General features: G+C 40.8%; 1 protein-coding gene and 1 long non-coding RNA gene across 2 annotated transcripts in view; one reads left to right on the top strand and one right to left on the bottom strand.

Annotated features, from left to right (window-relative positions):
- The window catches only part of LOC130274357 (fibrocystin-L-like), a 352807-nt gene that overhangs the window by 162027 nt on the left and 164254 nt on the right, over positions 1-26526 (bottom strand). Inside the window, exons 17-26 of the mRNA XM_056522609.1 lie at positions 24302-24458; positions 24053-24185; positions 23423-23566; positions 17787-17944; positions 15559-15675; positions 14717-14863; positions 10700-10830; positions 7252-7406; positions 4343-4500; positions 558-702 (exon numbers count right to left, since the gene is read on the bottom strand). Of these exons, the coding sequence (XP_056378584.1) occupies positions 558-702; positions 4343-4500; positions 7252-7406; positions 10700-10830; positions 14717-14863; positions 15559-15675; positions 17787-17944; positions 23423-23566; positions 24053-24185; positions 24302-24458 (1445 nt within the window). The remainder of the gene's footprint in view (positions 1-557; positions 703-4342; positions 4501-7251; positions 7407-10699; positions 10831-14716; positions 14864-15558; positions 15676-17786; positions 17945-23422; positions 23567-24052; positions 24186-24301; positions 24459-26526) is intronic.
- LOC130274358 (uncharacterized) overlaps positions 1-26526 on the top strand; it is a 195789-nt gene that overhangs the window by 168504 nt on the left and 759 nt on the right. The window lies entirely within an intron of this gene.

Raw genomic sequence — 26526 nt, 5'->3', positions numbered from 1 at the left:
CATCACTGAAGCTTGCTGGGGGACTACTTCCGCCCTCACAACCTTGCAGCACTGAGATAAATAGAAGACCTCAGGCTCTGTGAATGTTTAAGTCCGTGCAGATTTCAGCGAGTGGAGCTTTCACTTTCTGTGCAGCTGTCAATCAAGCTCAGTGCAGTGAGAAGCACTTCCTGAGTCCGGTCTCCTACCAGGCCGGGAAGAGACCGAACTCACTGTATTAATTATGGCAGGGAACAGAACAGAGCCACCTAGTGTCCGTTTTCTATATTACATTTTGAACATTGACTTTATGTTGATAATTTTTAAAGCATGTGAATGGGAAAGTGTCTGCTAATTACACAAGGAACACTATATTAAAAGTTTTATTTGGTGACAGGTACTCTTTTAAGGTGATGTCCTAACAGGACTTTTCATTTATAACATCCCTATGTATCAGAAATAGTGGAACAGGGGATTATTAATTATGGTGCTCAGCCCTAAAGCTGTGAAAAATGCTTTGAAAAATTGGTCTCACTATGGGCAAGTCACACTAGAAGTAAGATGAGATATCACCATACTTTTTATTTGTCTTCTGTAAGCTTGAACACTGAATGTTCCTCCAACTGGAGCTGATGCTGTCTGGGTACGATTTATTTGGATCAGTGCATTTTGTGTTGCAGTAGGTATTGAATAAATTGCTGAGTTTGCATTGTTGAGAATGTTCTATGAAAACAAAACATAAAGATATAAGCAATAGCATTAATGAGAATTGGCACCAGATAGTTACCAGCAGTCAAACCATTCGGGCGAAGGCACGGAATCAGGTTTCCTTTCAGTTGCATTGTGGTTTGGTACTGTATCACGTCACTTTTAGGAAAAGCTACAAGGAAAAGGTGGCACGAGAGAGCTGCTTTGCATATCCTTTCTTTCCCAGTGGAGCATTAATTGCCTTTAAGTGTTCTCACATTGTTATGACGCTCTCCTCAATAAGAAAGCTTACCCCATTGGACCTATACCTACAGGCCTCTCACTAGCCAAGCTTGCACCCTGCTTTATACTGACAAGGAGCAATCACCCCTAAACAGCTGTCTACAGGTTTTCTCCCCCATTCCCAGTAAGTTTTTAAAGGGGTACACCGGTGGAAAACATTTTTTTTTTTTAATTAACTGGTGGCACAATGGTAAACAGATTTGTCAATTGTTCTTTATTTAAAAATCTTTATCCTTCCTGTACTTAACAGCTGCTGTATGCTCCACAGGAAGTTGTATTTCATTCTGGAGTTCTTTTCCGTCTGACCACAGTGTTCTCTACTGACACCTCTGTCCATATCAGGAACTGTCCAGGGCAGGAGAGGTTTGCTATGGGGATTTGTTCCTACTCTGGACAGTTCCTGACACAGACAGAGGTGTCAGCAGAGAGCACTGTGGCCAGAGAGAAAATAAATTAAAAAAGAAAAGAGTTTCCTGTGAAGCATACAGCAACAGATAAGTACTAGAAGGATGAAGATTTTTAAATGGAAGTCATTTACAAATCTGTTTAATTTGGTGGCATCATTTGATAAAAAAAAAAACATTGTTTCCCACTGGAGTACCCCTTTAAAACTCCTGGTTGGAGAGAAACACTGACTTTAAGGGAAAACTACCTGTTGTAATACTCTATTATAAGCTTGAAGAGGATTTCTATCCAGGACTGCTGCTCAGGAACTATTCCATCAGGGACCGTCCGTACACCGAGGAGACAGAAGATTAACACCCCATTCCTTCTTACTCTTTCTTGTGTGTTTTTTCACTCAATAAAGATTTTGCCCTGTGATTCCCCCCCGTATGCCCTTCTTTCCTAACTCCCTTCTTCTTTTACGGTCTTCTATACTTTGTTGTTTCATATTGTACATACTGACCCTCATTTACCTAAGAGTGTTGGGTTTTACTAGTGTGAAATGTACAATAGTAAATAGGTCAGGTTGTGAAACCACGCCCCTTTTACACCCATTTACTGACTGTCCACACCCCTGTCCCAATCGTTCACGCCCCCTTTTCAGCTTTTCACAATGCAATGTCGAGGTTGTCAGATTATCCTGCGCACACTGGCGGCGACATGTCACAGACACTATGCACCAAAATAACTAAGATTAACCCGACAAAATCTGTATTACCTTAGTAAATGAAGGCCACTGTTGTTTAAAAAAAAAATTATGATAATTTGATGTTCGTGAAAACCCTCATACAAAGACATGTGCATAGATGGCAGTATAGAGGCAGACAGAGACCCTGTTGCTCTTGATCACAGAGTCCTAGACACTCTATATGCTCCGGTATGATGCCTACAGAGCTGTAATATGGTAGTGCACACGAGCACAAAAGCTGCATGTAGACAAAGCTGCAATTTACTACAGAACAGCTAAGTGTATATCCTGCAGGGGTATTGATCAATGCAAGCAAAGATGAAAATTGTCACGATTCGGCTTCCAGGTAGTGGATCCTGTGTGTCAGTGAGGGATTGGCGTGGACCGTGCTAGTGGACCGGTTCTAAGAGGCTACTGGTGTTCACCAGAGCCCGCCGCAAAGCAGGATGGTCTTGCTGCGGCAGTAGCAACCAGGTCGTATCCACTAGCAACGGCTCTACCTCGCTGACTGCTGAGAAGGCGTGGGACAGAAGGACTAGGCAGAGGCAAGGTCAGACGTAGCAGAAGGTCGGGGGCAGGCGGCAAGGTTCGTAGTCAAGATGGATAGCAAGGGTTCAGGTAACACAGGCTTTGGAGACACTAAACGCTTTCACTGGCACAAGGCAACAAGATCCGGCAGGGGAGTGCAGGGGCAGTGATCAGATAAAGTCTGGGAGCAGGTGGGAGCCAATTAAGCTAATTGGGCCAGGCACCAATCATTGGTGCACTGGCCCTTTAAGTCTCAGAGAGCTGGCACGCGCGCGCCCTAGAGAGCGGAGCCGCGCGCGCCAGCACATGACAGCAGGGGACCGGGACGGGTAAGTGACCTGGGATGCGATTCGCGAGCGGGCGCGTCCCGCTGTGCGAATCGCATCCCCGACGGCCATGACAGTGCAGCGCTCCCGGTCAGCGGGACCCGGAGAGCGCTGCGGGGAGAGAGACGCCGTGAGCGCTCCGGGGAGGAGCGGGGACCCGGAGCGCTAGGCGTAACAAAAATGCTGCGTTCACCTAAGTAAACCCAGCCCCCTCAAACATCTGATCTTCAGGGGTGCCGGAAGTTGGCCCCTCCAGCCAACTATTAATATTCTCATCTCAAAAAAACCCTTAAAGGGGTACTCCGACCATAATACATCTTATCCCCTATCCAAATGATAAGGGGTGAGATGTCTGGTCGTGGGGGTCCTTCCACTGGGGACCCGTGCAATCTGTCATTGTGCACCCACTGGAGGCTCCAAATGTGTAGTGTGACGACCACGGGGCCAGATTATCGTAATGTCACGACTTTGCCCCCGTGTGATGTCACGCCCCGCCCCCTCGATGCAAGTCTATGGTCGTCACACAGGGGCGGAGTCGTGATGTCACAATACTCCGGCCCTGTGGTCGTCAAACTACACATTTGGAGCCTCCAGCGCTGCATAGAGCTCACAAAGGTGGGTGCGCAATGACAGATTGCGGGAGTCCCCTGCGACCAGACATCTTATGCCCTATCCTTTGGAAAGGGGATAAGATGTATTAGCGCCAGAGAGCCACACTAACGCATCTGCAGCATATATCATGCTGTGGATGCACCAAAGGGAGTCACAGAGGGACTGCAGAGCATGATCCCAGCTACTACTGGGTAACTCTGTACATCCGCTCATAGTGGCACATTTAAGTGGAAAATCCGCCACTATGAGCGGACACACAGAGCTACAGAGCTGCAGCCGGGAGATTGTTCTGCAGTCCCTCTTGTGACTGCAGCGCATCTGCATCATATTTTATGCTGTGACCCTGCCCTCAAGCTATAAATTAGGTTGTAACTAAGAGGTTAAATATTCAACTTCTACACTGAGATAAGATTACTTGATATTACAGACCTGAAGCCTGAGGCTGAATTACTGACAAATTCTGTTAATAACATATTCCATTCTACTCTATGTAAGGTGCAGTGTTGTCATGGAGGCTGTGTGTATCCAAATCACTATATGCGTTAATGTCTACATGTATATACACCAATATAACTACGGTACTCAAGGCAAGTAATAGTGGATATTGTTATATTTAATGATGTAGATGTAAATTCTGCACCTAATAGGAATCAGGTGTGATGTGTTCGTCCTCATATCTTTACATCATTTTACTAAAGAAACAGTGGTAGGGTTTTATATAATATCCCTTATGCTCCTCGCAGCACAAAAACATCATACACATCCCATTACCTACCTCTACAAATGCAGCAGCAAAAAGTGGAAAATTGTACCCACAGTTATATGGGGTTATAGTAATGGTATACTGGCTTTTAGAGGCGACCACTGAATTGCTCACACTGACATCCTGGATGAAGACTCCATTTTCCGACAAAGCAGGTCTCCTCCTATTTACTACAATATATAACAGTGACAGACAATGGTCATACAAGGAAAGAAAAACAATTGTTATATTAATTGTTATAATAACTTGGTTTATAAACAACTATGTAATCAGCAATAGACCACAAAATACATAAAACAACTGCACTGAAAAGCTAAGTGCTATAGATTGAACAATTATTGGTAATGATTAACATTATGGGGGGGGGGGGGTTCCAGATTGTACAATCTATTGAGGGCCACAACAATGAGCTGGTTGGGGAGAGAAGCTAGCAGTTTTGAGTCTCATTACACTACACAGAAAAAAATATTAGGAATTGGTAATATCCTTTTTGACTCAATTGTCTTTTAAATGGGTTGTCTGACGAAAGGTACAACCTGTGTATAGTGTCACAAAAGAATTCTAAAGCAACCTGCTAATATAATGTGATTTGCTCTATCCTTGCTCCCCCTTCCCTCCTGTCTGCTCAGGGCAAGAGCAGTGATGTGAAGGGGAGGGGGAGATCATATTACTGCTCATTAGATGTTTTACTTATTTAGATAAGACAACAGAAAGCCATTCTCAGTCACAGTGGTTTCCTTCAGAACAGGCTCACCACTGTCTTATGTAATGAGTCATAAATCTAATGAGCGAAAAGGGTTTCCCTGTCGAATGCGATGGCTCCCTAGATCCTCACATCAGCAGTTGCGGTACTATGTCACGTCACAGCAAAGGCAGGATTGAAGTGCCACAAGGCCTCCATACTTCCTGTATCTCAAACAGAAACTGGGTTTGTCACTAAAGATATAACGGTTCCAGTCTGTAGTACTACATATTTCTTGTGTGGACCACTGTAAACCAAGGTAGAGGTGGTTTAGAGTAAATGTCAGGCCATAAAATGGACGCTATGACATCACATTTCCTTCTGCTAAGTGCCTGGAAATGGTCCCGGTAGAGACAAGGGGGTGTACTGAAGGTGCCACCTGTGTCTAAATGGTGGTAAAAAAAACTGATAGTTTCTCATGCTTATTGGAGGGTCAAACAATCCCCTCCACCAGTAGTCTGTCCGGGCCATGCAGAGCCTGTTCGTTGTGTATGGGTGACCTCACATAAAAAGTGCTCCCAATACCTCCTAACAGCTTTGTCAAAATGGTCTAGATGTTGGGTAGTAAATTAAAATGACCATTCTGCTTCTATCAGTCCTTTGATGCGTCCATACTCAAAGGCTGTCAACCATGCAAAATGTCTTCAAGTATGTTTTACAGCAATGTTTACCAGTCAACGATCTCTTACAAAGAGGTACACTAACCAAAAGTAGCTTCTGAGAGCCTTCTTACAGGGCAGTTGAGGAAGCACTTTTACTCTCTCATGTCACAAGACCCAGTGTTTAATCAGGCCATACCTGCAATAATTTATATATCTTCCTGATACATAACTGCATGTCGAGTTTTGCAGCAATCCAACCTTTCTATCTGAGTGCCTTTTTTGTCATTGAGTGTACCAATCCATATTTATTTCAACTATTTGCACATCTTAAAACAAGAGTAAAATCTAAATTAACAACATCTACCTATCTCATACCTAGTCATGAAACTGATATACCCATGCTTGCAACTCTACAACTAGAACTTCCCCCTTTGATCTCAGATATCATTAAAAATATGCAGAAATATTCCAAACATTGTAATATCCCCGCCATTAATTAACTTCAGTTGCACATTACTGTTCTATTTGGTTTTTGTTTTCTAAAATAGTTTATTTATAAATAGTTTATTATTATTTTTATCATTATTTATAGAGATGAGCGAATTATTAAAAATTTTAATCGACCGATTCGCCGAATCTTCTAAAAAAATGTGGTTTGGTCCGAATTTATTCACGGCGAATCTCTATTAAAAATGGCTATTTCTGGCCTACAGAGAGCCTAAATAGGGGTGTAGAACACTTTGCCTTGCTGTAACACGCATAGGGTGTGTGGTGGGTTAGTGAAATAATACTGTTATTCAGTATAACATGCAGATTACAGGCATCAATATTAGAATCTCTGTCGCAGAGCATCACAATGACAGAGCCTGGTGGTGGCATCAGTATGAGGAGACCATATAGTGGCTGAATGACACAGCGTGGAGGGGGTGGCAGCATGAGGAGACCATATAGTTGCTGAATGACACAGCGTGGAGGGGGCGGCAGCATGAGGAGACCATATAGTGGCTAAATGACCCAGCCTGGAGGTGGCAACAGCCTGACGAGACCATAGGCCCTCACAATTGAAAATATTAAATATATTTTATAACATTTAAATTGAAGATTTCAAATAGATGAATATAAAAAGTGTTATTTAATGTGCCAACAGCATGAGGAGACCACAAGGCGGTACACTGACACAGCCTGGAGGGGGCGGAAGCATGAGGAGACCATATAGTGGCTGAACGACACAGCCTGGAGGTGGCAACAGCCTGATGAGACTATAGGGCCTCACAATTGAAAATATTAAAGATATTTTATAACATTTAAATTGAAGATTTCAAATAGATGAATATAAAAAGTTTTATTTAATGTGCCAGCAGCATGAGGAGACCACATGGCGGTACAGTGACACAGCCTGGAGGGGGCGGAAGCATGAGGAGACCATATAGCGGCTGAATGACACAGCTTGGCTTTGCCCTGATATTGGATGCCCCTCTATCACATGTTTATGCAGTGATGGGACAAACCCTGTAAGCAATACAATTTCCCTCAGGGTAGATTATAGCAGTCATGATTTCACTTTTACAGTGACTCACCATTGGTATCATCTACAGTTTGTGTCTGCCCGATGTACAGGACGTCTATATACAAATCTTGGCTTGGCATTAGGTTAATATTCAGCACATTGAAATTTCTGCCCGAGTATTTGGTTTTCACAAGTTCCAGCAAATCTATACAGGTATATGTCCAGCTGAAAAATAAGAGATGTTACACTGTATATAGAACAGTACTAAGGATACATCAATATGGTGTTTCATAGTGAATCATGGACGATTGTGATAAGGGAGTCTGTTTCATTCTGCCTCTGATTGCCGTGATCTGCTTTGCTATGCAATGGTCTAGGTGGGGTCCGACTGCTGAGACCCCCACCAATCACTAGAATGAAGGGATAGATGTGCTCGCCTGTGTCCCTTAGTTTCTGCTTGGCTATGGACTGAGTGAAAGTCTCAAAACTTTTTGAACAGAAACTTAGCAATGAGGAAATGTGGAAAAAAAACAATGGAGATGGTGTTGCTAAAGAAAATTGTCCAGGAAATTATTAAATTGTAATGTTTTTTTTTTTTTTTTTTTATAAGAAATTTGCAATCTGAAGAAGGGATTTTATACTACCAAATGCGCTATTGCTTGTATGTCCTCAGGCTGTGTGTGGTATTACAAGTTAGCTCCATTCACTTCAATGGAGCCTTAAATGGGTACTCCGGCGGAAAACCTTTTTTTTGTGAACTGGTGCCAGAAAGTTAAACAGATTTGTAAATTACTTATTTTAAAAAATCTTAATCCTTTCAGTACTTTTTAGCAACTGTTTGCTACAGAGGAAAAATTTTATTTATTTATTTTTTATTTTTTGTGTTGTCCACAGTGCTCTCTGCTGACACCTGATGCCTGTATCAGGAACTGTCCAGAGCAGGAGAAAATCCCCATAGCAAACCTATGCTGCTCTGGACAGTTCCTGACACGGACAGAGGTGTCAGCAGAGAGCACTGTGGACAACACAAAAAAGAAATTCATAAAGTAAAGAATTTTCTCTGTAGCATACAGCTGCTAAAAAGTACTAAAAGGATTAAGATTTTTTAATAGAAGTAATTTACAAATCTGTTTAACTTTCTGGCACCAGTTCATAAAAAAATAAAAGTTTTCCACCTGAGTACCCCTTTAATACCACACACAACTTGAGGACTGTGGTGGTGCTGTTTTTTGAAAAAAATCAGCTCTATTTTTCTAATTCAGGATAATCCCTTTAACCCCTTAAGGACCAGCGCAAATAAACCTGTATGCCCCTGAAAGACCAGGCCTGTTTTTTCAAATCGGGATGTCTGTCTTTATTAGAGAATAACTCTGGTAACGTTTTGCCAATCACGATAATTCTGACATAGTTTTTTTGTCACAAGTTGTCCTTCATGTACATACTAAAAGTAAGCCGATATCATTTGTATTTTTTTTTTTACAATGCAAAAAATCTTGACATTTTTAAAAAAAAAATTGATTTTTTGCTATTTTAACACTAATAGGTTGGATATATTTATACATACTGATCAAATAGTTTATGAAACTTATACTTTTGGATGTCTACTTTATTTTGACAGCATTTTTTTGTTTTTAATTAACATTTTAAATTAATTAGAAACCTAACAATTTAGCTTGAAATGCTATGTAAGGTTTGCAGAAGTTTGAAGGTAGTAGAACATAGGAACACCACCCCCCCAAATGACCCCATTTTAAAAACTAGACCCCTCAAGGTTTGCTAGGGGGTTCAATGAGTATTTTAACACCATAGTTTTTGGGCAGGAATTATTACAATGTCAGTGTTAAAAATTTGAAATTAGCATTTTTTCACAAATGCATCATTTGTGGGGCATATTATTTGTACATCACTTCTGATATTGCAAGAAATGTACCCTATATTTTATTAAGCTGCTCGGCCCGTGTTTGGAAATACCAACCTGCTTAGGCCATATTGGTTCCTTGGCGGCGTGGTAGGACCCAGAAGGAGAGGAGTGCCATTTGGCTTTCAGGGCATCATCATATGAATAGTCCCCATTCATACTGCGTTTCTGCAGTATAGGTGTCTGTTGTCATGTCAAAAAAGGGATGCCAATGTATACTGTAGCAGTCTCATTCAGAAATAAATGGAGCTGCTACAGTATACGTCAGCATCACTCTTTTTGACATGATACCTCTAACACTGTGGAAACGCAGAATGAACGGGACGCAGTGTAGGGTCACATAGAGCGCATCTGCAGCATATTTCACACTGCAGATGCCTCCCAGCAGTCACAAGGGCAAGATCACTGCTATGGCTGGGTAGCTCAGTGTGTCCGCTCATGACTGCCGACAGAAAATCCGCCGCTATTAGTGGACACACAAAGCAACCAAGCCGCAGCATGGAGCTCATTAATGTGACTGTTGGCGGGCATCTGCAGCATGTAATATGCTGCGGATGTGCGCCGTGTTATACCACACATTATACATTTTTAATTATATGTATTTAATTAAATTTTTTTTAATTATTTTTTTTAAACTTTTTTTAACTTTTTTTTTTACACTTTTTTTATTTTTTTACACTTTTTTTTATACTTATTGTTTTTATACACTTTTATTTATTTTATATTTTATTCACTTTTTTAATGCTTTGGAATACTTAGTATTCCAAAGCATTGCAGATATATGCTGCCTGCTAGTTTTACACTAGCAGGCAGCATATCAGGACGTGCCTCTGGCACGTACTGGCAAGCAATATCCAGGGCAGACCTGGGGGTCCTAGTAAAGACCTCCAGCTGCCCAGATAAGCAGCAGCACCCCGCGATCGTTGCGGGGTGCTACAGGAGAGAGACAGAGGGAGCCCCCTCCTTCTGTCAAAACTCCTTACAGCTCGCGGTCGCTTCCGACCGCGGCTGTAAGGGTTAAACTGCCGGGACCAAAGTTTTCTTCGGTCCCGGCAGTGCGGCAGGTTCCTGCCCACCGGGGATTACACACAGCACCCCGCAATCGCGCTGCGGGGTGCTGCAGGGGGGACAGAGGGAGCTCCCTCCCTCTGTCATAACACTTACAGCCCGCGGTCACTTCCGACCGCGGCTGTAAGGGTTAAACTGCGGCAGGGTCCCGGCTGTGTGTTACAGCCGAGTCCCTACCACGATCTCGTGGGTGCACTGGGCAGCACCCACGAGAACCATGGACGAGTATACACGTCCTGGTGCCGGAACGTTCATCCTGCTTGGACGTGTATACACTTCCATGGTCGTTAAGGGGTTAAGGTTCATTTTAAGGGAAGGAGAAAACTGCTTAGAGCACACTTCGGGGGATATTTATCAAAGCATGCACAGGGGATATTGGAGCATAAAAATAAAGACACTATCTGATTTGTTGCTATGAACAACTGGTCAACTTTTACTCTACACAGGTTTTGATAAATATCCCTCTTTTATATCTTCTTTTTATTTTTTATTTTTACTTAAAACAATAAATCATACAAGAAGAAAATCATACCTGTTTCCCTGAGCAAAGTCATAGCTAAAATTATCACTTATGCTTAAGGTGGTCTTTGGTTTTTTGTTGTCTTCATATTGAAAATCCAGATTGATTGCTTTTGAGAGATATCCTTTGTAGGCAAAGCAAAGCTAAAAAGAACACAAAATCAAATATACAAGAGAAAGATCTAGCTGTGCAAAATGATAAATCATCTACTAGCAATAGAGAGAACCCTTTGGTAATCTGACCATTTATGGTTAATTTTCACCTTTTAACATAATGTTATCATGTTGTCAGACCCTTTCATTGAAATTATGGGGTGAAAGAATGGGGGTGAAATAATAAAAGAAGCCATACTCCGCCTCAGCAATTCACTGGCACTTCCATTACTTTATGAGTGCCCAGCTGGTCTATTCTTCCTGGTTTCTCTCAATGTTGATATCTGACCACTGCAGCAAGTCAGTAGCTGCAATAGTGATTGGCTGCGGTAGTCAAATGTCTTTGTTGAGAGGAACAACCCGGGAAGCATTGGAACGGGAGCAATGGGGAATCTGTAGGGTGTGTGACTTTCTCATGATGTGATTTCCCATTCTGAGACATTTAAAAAAAAAAAAACTTCTTAAAGGGGTACTCCAATGGAAAACTTATTTTTTGATCATCTGGTGCCAGAAAGTTAAACAGATTTGTTAATTACTTCTATTAAAAAAAATCTTAATCCTTCCAGTACTTTTTAGGGGCTTTATACTACAGAGGAAATACTTTACTTTTCAGATTTCTCTGATATCATGACCACAGTGCTCTCTGCTGACCTCTGCTGTCCATTTTAGGAACTGTCCAGAGCAGGAGAAAATCCCCATAGCAAACATGTGCTGCTCTGGACAGTTCCTAAAATGGACAGCAGAGGTCAGAAGAGAGAACTGTGGTAATGACATCAGAAAAATCTAAAAAGTAAAGCATTTCTTCTGTGGTTTATAGCCCCTAAAAAGTACTGTAAGGATTAAGATTTTTTTTAATAGCAGTAATTTACAAATCTGTTTAACTTTCTGGCACCAGTTGATTTAAAAAAAAAAAAAAAGTTTTCCACAGGAGTACCCCTTTAAAGAGTTGTCCATTGGTATTAATCAAAAAAGGATACTCTCTTTTACCCACAACTGCCATTCCAATGGTGCCCGTGTCCCTGCTCATTAGCACTTCCTGATCCTCTCTTGACACACCAAATGACTTGACTCAGCCAGTCTTGTGTCATAGCAGTGACCCACTGATTGGCTACAAAGATATTTCTTGCACATCTTCTTGATCCTCATCTAGAGACGGGGATCAGGAAATGGTGAGCAGTGGGGACATGGGAACCATTGAAAGCAATGATGAGAGATTGGGTAGGTAAGTATTGCTTTTTATTATTAGGCAAGTCTAAAAAAAATAAACTGTCTATCACCGCAGGATAAGTTATCAACTGTGGAGGTACAATTCTCAGCACCCCTGCCATTTAGTTGTGGTGCCCCAGTACTGGATGGTGCTGCCCCGTACCTTTCCTGCCCTGTTAGGCAGTGTCCCTCAGTGTCCCCAGGGCCCCCTATAGTTGTTTCCCCATTTGTATATATGGTGTATATTAAAAGATGTGTTATGCCTTTAATAAAATGTACCATGTGATTGTTGCCCAGGAGGTACCAGTGACCAACTGACCCAAAAGGTGACCTATGGGCTCCCTGCTAGTCTCCCCGATATAAGCCCTGGGTGGAGCTAGCTTCTCTCTCTTGCTTCCTGCTGAGGTCCAGTCAAGTCGTGCCTAGATGTGTGTCCAGAGTAGTGGAGACCTCAAGTCAGGTCCTGCAGCCACAAGTCAAGTGCAGGTAAGATAAAGTCACCGTCCTGTCAGTCACAAGTCAGTCAAGTCAAGTCATCTGTCCACCCAGCATGGCCTGCACTAAATTCTCCATCCAACTACAAGGCCCAGCAAGCCGGCGATGTCTCTGTGTCACTGGTCACCTCCTTGGGCCCCAGCTGTACTGCATAGACTGTAACAACTGTCTACCCTCAGTAAAGCTACCATTATCTGTAACTTGGCATCAGTGTCTTCTTTGCCCCTGTGCCTAGCCCAGGATCCAGCGGTATTCCTTCAGGTGGTTAAGGCTGAACCATGCCCTGGTGTCACTAACACAAGGGGTTAATATCATCTTCCCCTAGGGTAACAAAATCTGCCCTGCACCTCACACCACGCCATACCACATAGTCCTTTAAAGAAGCCCCAACGGCTGAATGGGACCATGCCGCAATACTTTGTACAACAACTGCATATAGTATGGTGTTTGCAAGTACACTGAAGAGGCTGCAGCAATCAGAGTTGAATACACCAGTTGATAAATGAGTTGAATGTATAAACACTAGGCAGTAAGCTGCAGGCAGAAACATATTTATTATTTAATTATAGAACTTGTACTTGAAGAGAAAAAAAAAAGAACTGATCGAACTAAATAGGAAAATGCTGGTAACTATTGCTAAACACAATCTCTTAAAAGGGGTACTTTGGGGGAAATCAACGTATTCTCTATCCTCAGGATAGGGAATAAGTATCTGATGGCGGGGGGTCTGACCATTGGGATCCCCTGCGATCTCCTGTACAGGGCCCAGCAACTCGTCCCTCTAGAGACAGTTGGATAAGCAGGCCATCATTTGCTGGCAGGGCCAGACTGGCCTACCGGAATACCAGTAGGCTGATTTCTGGAGCCTAAAATATGTGTCTAGTAGTGTTGAGCACGAATATTCAAAATGCTAATTTTTACAGCGAATATGGGCACTTCGTGATTTAACGAATATTTAGAATATAGCGATATATACATAATGAAGAATATTCGTGTTTTTAATGCAAATCTATGAGAATTTATGCGAATATTTAAGTTAATTTTTATGCGAATATCGGCACTTCCAGACTAGACACTGATCGATCCCTTCTTTTAGGTGAGATATAATCGCGCATGCACACTATGCAAATTTCATTCCAAATTTTCGCATGAAAAAAAAGCGAAGGAACATAGCGAATATGTGAATTCCGCTTACATAGGGCGAATATTCATCCATATATTCGCAAAATATCGCTAATTCGAATATGGACCCTGCCACTCATCACTAGTGTCTGGCAGATTTTGCAGCGACAAGTCTTGGCCAGAAAAAATCTTCATGATGTCCAGGACAGATGGAGAAGAAAAGTAAAAGTGAATGTCTCTGATCAAAGAAGACATCACCTGTGATTTACTTGGAGAAGACGTCACCTTTGATTCTCTGGATGTAACTGTAAGCACTTATATGGTCTGCACTGCCTGTGTAATATTGGTGTCTACCTGTATATGGGCACTACTGTATGTGGTGATCTTGGTCTTTGCATAGTGGATTTAAATCAGTAGCAGTATGGGTGTATTAGTCATTCTGTGGTGGTAGTGGTCATGGTGTGGTGGTATTAATTGTCCCTTACATACTGGCATTATTGATGATATTTGTCTCTGTATACAGGATTTGATCAGTAACAGTATGATGGTAATATGTATGGTGATAAAATTCCTTCTTGTATACTGGTATTATTTGTAATATTGCTCAGTACACAGGATTTGGTCAGTAACAGTATGCTGGTAATATGTATGGTGATAATATTCCTACTTGTACACTGATATTATTGGCAATATTAATCTCAGTATACAGAATTTGGTCAGTAGCAGTATGATAGTAATATGTATGGTGATAATATTCATCCTTATTATACTAGGTGTCTCAACATACAGAATTGCCACAAACAATGTTTCAGCTCCTTCATATAACCTTTTTAAAGCATTGCTACCATTCTAACCCATCCCCCCAAAAATCAGACACTTATCCCCTATCCCTGGAGTACCTCTTTACTATTCTATTATATATAGAGACAGCAAGATTCACCCCAAATATCTGAAATCCACATATTTTGGAGCAAGAAATTCACCCTTAATAATATTTGTTCATACTGGACCAACTAAAATAAATGTGAAATAAACCAGAGAAACACAATCCTACCTGGCTATATATAGACAGTGAGATATAACCATACGTTGATGAAGTTCCTGGCTTCAGTTCATTATAATAATAGAGTGCGTTTGGATTCTTCAAGGAATATCGTCCACAGAATGCTTCAGTCTCACTGGTCACAGTGCCCCTGACAGACTGTTGAGAGAATGAATAGGTATTGGGCGAGAGATGTAAAGACTAGAGCAGGGGTCAATAAGCTCCAAGTGTTTTTTTTTTTTTTTTAAAGAACAGGTTTTGTGTATATGGCAACTATATACACAGTGACTCCATGTCCTGTAGGCTTATATAAATATAATGACACATTTAATCATGACACCGGAATATCCCTTTAATGAACATCCGAAAGAAATGTTTTTGGTCCCCTTGCTACCTTGAGAATGGAATAAAAAGGATCAAAATGTTACCGCAAAATCACCAATATGGCCACAAAAAAATTAATTGCCTATATAAATTTGGTATTGCCAAAACTCTACTGACTTGCAAAGTAAAGTTCACGCATCCCTATGAGAGTATTTCAGCACATTATATAATACACCAAATGGTCCCATTTAAAAATTCAGATAAAAAAAAAAAAAGAAATGTAATTGATGTGGCTCTTGTAAGGTGTGGAAAATTTTTTGAAAGTTGTTGTGGCTAGTATTGCAGATAAAGGGGTTGTCTCATTACATGAAGGGTATCTGCTCCTCAGAACATTTAATATAGTGCATTATGGTAAATACGGGAGTCATCATAGAAAGCAGAACAAAGAAGGGGAAAAATTGGTCATTTACATTGTTATCCCACTTCTTAGTGAAAAAGAGAAATATAAAAAAAAATAGATTTTATCATACCCACTCGGTGAAATCTGTTTCATAATTCCTGAAATACTTGACCGATAAACTTTCCTTCTGTTTAGCTAATGCATCCGCACACTGTGAGCTTAGGATTTCGAGCAAAGCGTTTTTCATCTAGAAGAAATAGATTTTAATAGTTGAGTAACAAGCAAAATGTTTTTTCACATAAGAAAAGTGCTCTATGTCTGTGGCATAAATTGGCATAGCATTAGAGAAGCATGGTGAAGTATACTGTGGCGTAGCTGCAACGAGTCCACTCACCTAATGGACCAAATTGACTAATGACTATGCTTTTTTACACTGAAATATGTTCTTTTTTATAATATCTTCCTATTTTCTAATTGCAATTTTTCATGTTTGTATATTATAATGGGGAAAGGCATCTTACATGATCTGTTTTTAATGGCATTTAGAGATCTGCGTTACAGAGAGAAATCCCCATGGACATAGACACAATAGACTTGAGCTTTCCAATTAATATTAAAGGGAAAGGTTTCTGGGCATGCTCTGTGATCTTTTCAGATGTCATTCCACATGGAGGGGAGGATGAGCTATAGGCATCATATTTTGTGCTCTCTATCTACTGGTGTCACCTTTCATAGTAATACTATAAAAATCACTTTTCAGAAGCTTCATCATCGCACACAAAACAGGAATCCTCATCTTAAAGGGATTTTTACATCACCATTTACTGTATTTTATACTGTATATAATGCAAAAGTAAGCAATTTTGCCTCCTTTTTTTCATCGTGGCTATCCTCTGTTGCAACTTTTTGATTGAAAATACCTTTATTAGCAATCGAATGTCATTACACATACATGTGATGTATTGCAACCCAGTGAAGGTCCATCCTCTGTTGCATCTGTTTATAGCTCACTGCCTAGGATACTGGCCATTGCTCTGCTTTTGAAGCAAATGGCTGGGCTGCTGACGTCCACTGCATAGCAGCAAGGGCCAGGTGGTTAGGACCTCGGGACTGTGTTCCCTTGCCTGGCCATCTTCGGCACGTGAGAGGCGGCTCACAGACATCTCTATGGCTTGTGTACTGTACTTGGAGCCATCTGTGATGCGTTTGTCAAACACAGAAGCTATAGGAGGAGGAGAGCGCACACACAAGAAAGCTCCCTGCATCACTCTAACACTATCTGTAAATGGGCTGTGCAATTTGAATGTTCCGCTCCACTGCCCAGACCAGGAAGTTCAGGAGGGAGCAATGCAGGTAGCTCAAATAACAAAGTGGGATAATTATTTTAATATAAGACCTAGTTGGCCACACTTTTCAGGATCGTTTCACTATATAGATAGTAAAATAGAAAATTAGAAAAAAAACACCCAAAATTCCTAAAACAATATGTTTAACATAAAAAAAAAACTTAAAAGGGTTATCCAGGAATAGTAGAACAGAGCTAATTTCTTTCAAAAACTGTTTCCCATCTGTCTCCAGGTTGGGTGTGGTTCTGCAGATCGGTTCCATCGAAGTGAATGGAGCCAAGTTGTAAAACCACACCCAACCTGGAGACAGACATGGAGCTGCTTTTGAAAGAAATAAGCTCTGTTTTTCTAGTCCTGGATAACCCGTTAATGGGTCCTTTTTTGATGACACATTTCCTTTAAGGCTATGTTCACACTTCATAAAAATGCATCCCTATTTTATTCACAGACTTATTATTTTTTTCATAGCCTTTTCTTTTTTCTTTTTTTTTTTTTGCTGTAATTGGCAAAAAAAAGGGGTGTAAAAGAAAAATCTGGTGAAAAAGCATATATTTTTTTCAGTGTGAACAAACCCTAATTGTGCATACAGATTAGAATATTACAGAAGTCAAATCCCCAAATTAGGCTTTGTGGAAATGAGTGCGGGATAAGACCAGAGCCCTGGTGTTTTGCAATAATGCAAACATGCAATATTCTGCCAAAACATATCAAGATTAGAAACTAGAAATTAGTATCCCTAATGTAGCAGAGCAGTCCCATGTTCAGTCGTCTGATCTAGCGTCACATGGTCCCAAAAAGTCTTGTCTGAGGGCTTATGGGTCTGCAGCATGTAATAAATGGAGGCAACATCAACTTCTAAAAAGTCAAAAAACAACTGCCCACAGGCATAGACCTAAAATATGTACTGTGAATGCTAGAAAAGAACATTACAGAGCCATCATGTCCAAGGTAATCTACTGTAGAGGGGTAAAACCCATTGACTACATCCAATCACATCTGTTTTGTAACTGACCTCTTCAGAAGTTGCGTTTCTTGGCAGAGCTGGGGAATATACATTATCCCAAACTAAGGTGAAGGTCTTCATGTCAGGAACACCTTTAGTTATCTCTTCAATATCCACCGTCAAGTAACTTTCCTCCAAAATTTCATAGGAAAGAAGTTGGAAATCACCTAAGGGTCAATATTATTATTATTGTTGTTGTTATTATTGTTATATAGTATGTATTGCACTAATGATCATATAATAAATAAATAAAACAAAGCAACATATGTAGTATATGATAATTGACTTACAGAAAATAAATGGTGGAGGGGCTCACTGCATGCTAGCTTATTATTGGGTAGAATAAAGGCTAAATAAATCCCTACGCAGGGGTGTGCACACATAGGCTTTAACCCCTTAGGGTGCGTTCACACGCTATTACTAGCAGCTGGTTTCACTACCATTGATTTGAATGGGTCCACAGACAGTCAGCAATAGTGTCAGATTTGCGGACTCTCCGCGGACCCATTTAAAGCAATGGTAGCGTAACTCGCAGAGGGTTTCCAACAGCAGGAAACTCGCTGCTAGCTACTAGCGTGTGAACAAACCCTTAAGGGGGTTTTTCAGTTTTTGTATTTTCGGTTTTTCCTCCTTCCCTTTAAAAATCATAACCCTTTCAATTTTCCACCTAAAAATCCATATTATGGCTTATTTTTTGAGCAACCAATTCTACTTTGCAGTGACATCAGTCATTTTACCCAAAAATCCAAGGGGAAACAGAAAAAAAAATTGTGCGACAAAATTGAAGAAAAACGCCATTTTGTAACTTTTGGGGGCTTCCGTTTCTAAATGTCCTCTTCTGACCCCTATAACTTTTTCATTTTTCCACTTATGGGGATTATGAGGGCTCATTTTTTGCACGGTGATCTGAAGTTTTTACTTTATTTTTGTTTTGATCACTTTGTATAAATTTTTTTATGGTATAAAAAGTGACCAAAAATATTCTATTTTGTACTTTCAAATTTTTTTACGTGTATGCCATTGACCATGTGGTTTAATTAACAATATATTTTTTATAGTTTGGACATTTACGCACGCGGCAATACCACATATGTTTATATTTATTTTTATTTACATAGTTTTTTGGGGGGAAAATGGGGGTGATTCTGACTCTTATTAGGGAAGGAGTTAAATCCCATTTATTAACACTTTTTTTCACTTTTTTTTGTGCAAGGGTATAGGGGGCTATAACATTGCACACACTGATTTCCTACACTGATCACTGCCATGCATTAACCTGGCATTGATCATTGTTATCACCACTCAACTGCTCCTACCTGGATCTCCGGGACGGAGCAGTCATTTGGAGATCAGAGGCAGATAAGGATCCTCCTGGTGTCCTGCAAGCTGTTCGGGATGCCGCAATTTCACCGCGGCGGTCCCGAACAGCCCGACTAAGCTGTCGGGATGCTTTTGGTTTCACTTTGATCGCCGCGTCTGAAGGGTTAATACTGGGCATCACCGCGATTGGTGATGTCCGGTATTAGCCACGGGTCTCGGTCGTTGATGGCCACCGGGACTGACCCAATATGAGGCGGGGTCACTGGAGACGGTGTAGGACGTAAATATACTTCCTGCGTAGCTAAGGAGTTAGAGGGGGCTTGAGCCTCGGGGGACAAAAAGAACATTTGTTTTTCAGAAAGTATTACGCAACTGAAAGAATTTTCATGCAATCTTACCAACTGTAAAACATATTGTCCATTTTTTATTTAAAAAAAACTGCTGGAAAAAGATGAATTACGGCAATAAAAAATCATGCGTGTGTGTACTTATAAATACTTATAGAGGCATTTTACAGCCCAAAGAGGGCATAAGTACATTGAGTCAACATAGCCTAAGGGTGTGTTTATGTGTTCAGGTTTTTAATTATAATTATTGAACACAAAGTCGGGAACAGATTATAAATGAAAGACATGTATAAAGGAAAAATAGAGACTTCTCCCCTTTGGAAATCTGTTCCTGGCTTTGTATTCATTATTTAAAATAAAAAATAAAAAACCCGTTCCTCCAGGGAGCACCTAGATGTAAGCTGAATCACCATAGGCTCCACCATGTATAAAGCTAACCTCTTTGTGAATGACCTTTTATTGACCATTACTGGTCCACTTACATCTCTACCAAATTTGGTTCATCTATTGACAGAATTTTTAAGGTGTTTGGATTGCGAATAAACATGGCCAAATCTGAGACACTGTTCTGCAACACCCCAGATTCAGTCCAATGCTTTATAGCCCTTAAATTTGGATTTAATCTCTCCTCTACCTGGGCATCAAGTTGACTACACATCTTCCTTCGCTTTACAGAGCTAATTATATCTTGCTCTACCTCTCAATTAGGGCAGACCTGTGAGATGGAATCTACCACATTTCTCGTGGATCGACAGAGTGAATTTGATCCAGATGGTGATGCTCCCTTGTTTTCTTTATTTGTTCAGAGCACTCTGTATCCTGGTAGTTAATAAAGAGCTATTATGCATTACCATTAAAGAGTGGGCCGTTTATAGGTGCTGCATTTCCTTAAATATTATTATGCAGCCTACGTGTCGCAACTTGCTATGGTGACAGGTAATGCATCCAGGTGGGTAGGCCTAGAGGCTGAACTTGTATATCTGTAAGACTCACGGCAGTAGGCTATAGCAGGGTAGTAGGGGTAGTAGTGGATCTGCTGGGCCTGTGTGTTAGATGACGTGGGCCGTGCCAGGGAGTGGAGTCTAAGTTGCTGCTGGTTTTCACCAGAGTCCACCAAAGTGGGATGGATTTGCTGCAGCAGGCGGCACCCAGGTCACTACTTCAGGCACGACTCGACCACACAGGCGGCTAAGGAGATTCGAGGCACAGGAGGGATACGGCAACTCGTGGTCTGGATAGCAGAAGGTCAGGGCAGGTGGCACAGGTGCAAAGTCAGGAACGTAGCAGGAAGTCAATAGGCAGGTGTCACAGGATCAAGGTCAGGTCACGGAACAATGGGGTCAGGAACATGGCAAGGCAAGACTGCAAACTCTTTCACTAGGGCACTAAGGCAAACAAAGATCCGTCAGGGGTTAGTGGAAGGTACTGATACTTATAGGATAGGCGCAGGTGTGGATAATAATTACGGGTGCACTGGCCCTTTAAATCTTAGAGCTCCGGAGCGCACGAACCCTAGGAGGCTGGGGCACGCATGCCAGGGCTGAGAGAGGACTGGAGGGACAACAGAGAGCAGAGGTGAGTGACAGGCTGGGATTTGCATGTGGGCGCATCCCGCGATGCAAATCCCAACACCGCCGCCTGAGGAAGAGAGAGGAGGAAATCGCTCATGGCCAGCGTGTCTGGCTGGAGCGCAGAACAGTACAATATCCTTATTTCCTCTCTGCTCTTATGTGGTCTCCCTGCCCGTTAACTTCCCTCTCTCGTACTTTCTTAAGCACGGGTGACTTTATATTCTCTTTCCTTGTAAAGGTTAGCAAGTTCACTTTAATCCGGACTTCTTACTGTGTTTGGATCCCAATGTGTTTGGTGGATAGATAACAAGTTTACCAAGCTACAAGACTTTCTTAGTAGGAAAAAGTTGATGATGCTGGATGCCTTTCGCTTGGGGTGTGCTCTCCCTGGTAAGGAATCCTTTAGAGCCCATAAAGTTTTTTCTTATTGTATGTATGTCCCAAGTGCCCAGAGGTACTAAGGTGTCTACAACTTCTATTTGAGGTATTTGCTGTATACACTCCAGTTGACTCAGGCCTATTTTTTTTTTCTGGTACCATAAATTCACCTCCTAAAGACAAAAATGAATGTATATGTGTATGGAGGCATGGGAGACGTCCATCAATCTCTTATCCATGCTCAGTGAAGAGAATGTTGTACAGTGGTCAGTAAAGGTATTTGGCATATTTCTTTAGTTGAGACATCTATTAGGATTCTGCATAGAGTATATTTGGTTCCAACCCAATTCCTGCCATTTACAATCTAGAATCTCTACTCTGTTTTAGAGGATGCAATCAAGGGGGCACCATGAACCATATTTGGTGGTTTTGCCTAATAGCAGCAACTTTTTGGATGCAAGTCCTCGAGACTAAAAGCAATCACAAATGTTATAGGGATACTCCAGTGGAAAAAAATGTTTCGAAATTACCTGTTACCAGAAAGTTCAACAGATTTATAACTTACTTTTATTTAAAAATCTTAATCCTTCCAGTATTTATCAGCTGCTGTATACTCCAAATGCAGTTGTCTAGTTTTTCCAGTCTGACCACAGTGCTCTCTGCTGACACCTCTGTCCGTGTCCAGAGCAGGATAGGTTTGCTATAGGTATTTGCTCCTGCTCTGGCCAGTTCCTGACATGGACAGAGGTGTCAGCAGAGAGCACTGCTGTGGTCAGACTGAAAACAACTACACCATTTTCTCTATAGTATACAGCAGCTGATAAGTACTGGGACGCTTGAGATTTTTAAATAGAAGTTACATACAAATCTGTTTATTTTCTGGCACTAGTTGATTTGAAAATATTTGTTTTCCACTGGAGTACCCCTTTAAGATTTATAAGACTCCAACGTACTGTTTACTGGATCATAAACCTGTGAAAATGCCTAATCGGACTTTCCGTTTAACCCAATGTGTCTTATTAGCAGCCCATATCCATGTGACGACACAGTTGAAATCTGCTGCTTTTCTCAGATTTTAGTTAAAGTTGTAGACCGTGTAAAAATCCTATGTTGAACGAGAAACTGTCAGCCATCTGTAATGATACAGTGGACCACAATAAAGAGGTTATCCAAGAATAAATACGTTATTTTTATATATATCAACTGGCTCCAGAGGGTTAAACAGATTTGTAAATTACTTCTATTAAAAAATCTTAATTCTTTCAGTACTTATGAGCTGCTGAAGTTGAGTTGTTCTTTTCTGTCTAAGTGCTCTCTGATGACACCTGTCTCGGGAACTGTCCAGAGTAGAAGCAAATCCCCATAGCAAACCTCTTCTACTCTGTGCAGTTCCCGAGACAAGCAGAGATGTCAGCAGAGAGCACTGGTGTCAGATAGAAAAGAACAACTCAACTTCAGCAGCTGATAATTATTGGAAGGATTAATGTTTTTTAATAGATCTGTTTAACTTTCTGGAGCCAGTTGATATAAAAAAAAAAAAGTTTTTTTATGGAATACCCCTTTAATAAGGTTTGGGAGCCTTGGATATCCTTATATTGATTTCTACTACTATTGTTTATGTCCTCCTGACTGAATAATGTGGGAGTCAGCCATTGCCTTGCTTGCACAGTTCCTGAATTAGTGCATTTACTTTCCTTTGCAACATTACATGATGTGCTTTTGTAATATATCCATATTGTTTTCTATGGTTGCTCTATAGTGCTTTACTTTAACATTTTTCTACGATCTTTGACTATTAAAATGGCTAAAATGCTCCGATTCTAATTCTGACTAGTTCTGATACATATCATGTATAGTGTCTCTTGATCAGTGACCTAAATGGGCATCAGATGACGGCACAGATCTGATGGGTAACTGGCTCAAATTAATCCAGAGGTTCACCTATTTTTTTTTTTTCCCATTTTAAAATACTTTATCTTCTATTTGATCACATTTGCCATGTTATAGAATTCCTGCTGTCTTTACTCACCTCTTTGTGAATTGAAGGTCACATTATAGACATTTTCTGTATCCGTAGATGCCTGTTGAACACTGACTGTATCTGGCTTTATAGACCATAAGTTATTTAATGCTGCTTCAATGTCCAGAGCGGTCACATCAGCGGAAAGTAGATCTACCAATGGGAAAAATGGAAAAATACTTACTTTGCAGATCTAAAAAAATGATGAGACAGACAGACAGACAGTAGATAGATAGATAATATAGATAGATAGATAGATAGATAGATATGAAATAGATAGATGTGATATAGATAGATAGATAGATACGGTAGTGTAGGGTCCGTCCCAAAATGAGGTCACCTTACCGTGGTGGGACGGTCCAAGCTATTTGGCCGCCAAATTTGCAAGCTAAGTACCTCACTGTTTCATAATTTCATATTTTCATTTATTGCATTACAGCTGTATAGCTTTTCATGTTTTATCTATGTACTCATGTTTTATCTATATCTTTGTGCTAGCAGTGTGCTGCTGTATTCTCCTGTTGCTGCTAGATAGATAGATAGATAGATAGATAGATAGATAGATAGATAGATAGATAGATAGATACAATTGCCTGGAAAATAATTTGTTGTATATTATCCTTCTTATATAAATTTTACCTGTTCTTTCATTGCCATAGATGAGTCTGTAATATATGGCAGGACATGGAGGAATACAGTCTTTGGTAACAGTGATTTGCTGAACCTCCTGTATTGCTTGTTGGGCTGTGTTCCAGTTCTGCAGAGTTATAACCTTAGAGAAGAACAATGAACTTGAGTTCATTAAAACTGTATCCTATAATGTATATGGAACCAAATCCAGGAGAAGAAAATGTCTATAATACAGGATACTATATAAGCACAAAATACCTGTGTTTCTAGGTTTCTTGCACTCCGTGTCTGTATATTCTGTACTTCATTCACTGCGTCAGCTGTCTGCTGTTCTATGTATGAACTCTTCCGACTGTATAAACCAACATCAGCTGGCAATCCCCAGTATTGTTGAAAATATGCTTCAAAGTAACACCTGGAAATAGGCAGAGAAGTCATTTTCCTAGATCTCCATTGAACAGGTCAATAAATAATTTAGGCTGCATTTTACAGAGTTTGTATTGATATATGTTATAATCCTTTACATATCTTTTACAACTATTTTTTGGTTATGGTTAATTTTTAACCAGATTTTTTGGGCTACACCAAAAGCTAAAGCCCACAAAAAACTACTTTTATTATTATATGCACCCCAAAACATGGCCATATTTAAAGGGCCCAAATACAAGTTAGATAAGTATGTTTAAAATTGTCATCTTCTGACCCCTATAACGTTTTTTATTTTTCCATGTATGGGGCTATATGAGGGCTTATTTTTTGGGCCGTGGTCTGTAGTTTTTATCGCTACCATTTTTGTTTTGATGGAACTTTTTTGATTTCTTTTTATTAATATTTTTAAGGTATATGAAGTGACCAAAAATTCACGATTTTGGACTTTGGTATTTTTTTATGTGTACGCCATCGAACGTGCGGTTTAGCTAACCTTATATTTTAATAGTTCGGGCATTCACGCATGCGGCGGTACCACATGATTTTTTTTATTACATTATTTTATTTAAAAAATAGGAAAAGGGGGGGTGATTTACATTTTTATTAGGGGGGGCTTATTCACATGGATGGAGCAGTAGATCGCCGATCAGACGATGACGAGGCAGGTGAGGACCCTCTCATCGTCCAGTAAGCTGATCAGGACATCGCGATTCTGTCGCGATAGTCCCGATCAGCTCCGCTGAGCTGCCGGGATAGTTTCACTTTCAGTTTAGACGCCGCAATCAACTTTGATCGTGGCATCTAAAGGGTTAATGCCGGGCATCGGCCCGATCGGCGGTGCCCGGCATTAGCCAAGGGTCCTGGCTACCTGTAGCAACCGGGACCCACAGGGTTTAACCAGTTCTCCACTTGTGAGAACGGTTTCAACCCCATTAGCGGGATCAGGGCATACATGTACTGCTTCAGTCCTTAAGAACTCAGGAACGGGGGCATACCCATACGCCCTGCATCCTTGAGGGGTTAATGTCTTCCTTTGTTTTCAATGGAAAAAACTTCTCCACATGTGTTTTTGAAACACGTTTTTGAAACGCACCTTCTGCCACTGTATTTCACTTGATCGTGACAGATTTATTTTCCTAGTAAGGTCTGTCAAGGGAGCTACTATGGTAGCAAAATTTCGTATTAACCTAAGGCAACCTAAGGCAATTCCCCAAAAAAGCTCTCACTTGTTTCTTAGTTAAGGGCTCTGGACAATTTTAGATGGCTTCTACTTTTTTTTGCTTGGGGTTTGATTACACCTCCTCCTATTACATGCCTCCTCAAAACCTAAAGCAAACTTCTTAGGGTTTGCTGATAAAGGGGTACTCCGGTGATTTTTTTTTTTAATCAACCTGTGCCAGAACGTTAAAAAGATTTGTAAATAACTTCTATTTAAAAATCTTAACCCTTCCAGTACTTATCAGCTGCTGTATGCTCCACAGGAAGTTATTTTCTTTTTGAATTTCCTTTCTGTCTGACCACAGTAGTGCTCTCTGCTGACACCACTGTCCATGTCAGGAATTGTCCAGAGTAGGAGAAAATTCCCATAGCAAACCTATCCTGCTCTAGACAGTTCCTGAGACAGACAGTCGTGTCAATAGAGAGCACTGTGGTCAGGCAGATAGGAAATGAATGCTTCCTCTGGCGCATAGAGCAGCTGATAAGTACTGTAAGGATTAAGATTTTTAAATAGAAGTAATTAACAGATCTGTTTAATGTTCTGGCACCAGTAATTAAAAAAAATAATTTCACCAGAGTACCCCTTTAACCTTTCTTCCCTGAGAGAATCTAGTACTGCTTGTAGGTGACTTTCCTAGTCATCAAAGAAAACCGCTGACAATATCATGCTTTATTACTGAGGTACGCTTTAAGCAACTCTGAGAACACTTCAGTATTTCTTAGAACAAACCCTCTTGCTTTTGAGCCTTGCATAGGGTGTCTGATATACTCACTTTTGGAGTATTATTACAAGGGGTGCTTACCACTGACACAGGCTTTTCACCCTTACTAGAGGT

This window comes from Hyla sarda, chromosome 5 (genome assembly GCF_029499605.1).
Source record: "Hyla sarda isolate aHylSar1 chromosome 5, aHylSar1.hap1, whole genome shotgun sequence".
In the NCBI taxonomy this organism is placed as follows: Eukaryota; Metazoa; Chordata; class Amphibia; order Anura; family Hylidae; genus Hyla; species Hyla sarda.
Note: the sequence above shows the minus strand (reverse complement) of the source record. Positions and strands in the feature narration are given on the sequence as shown.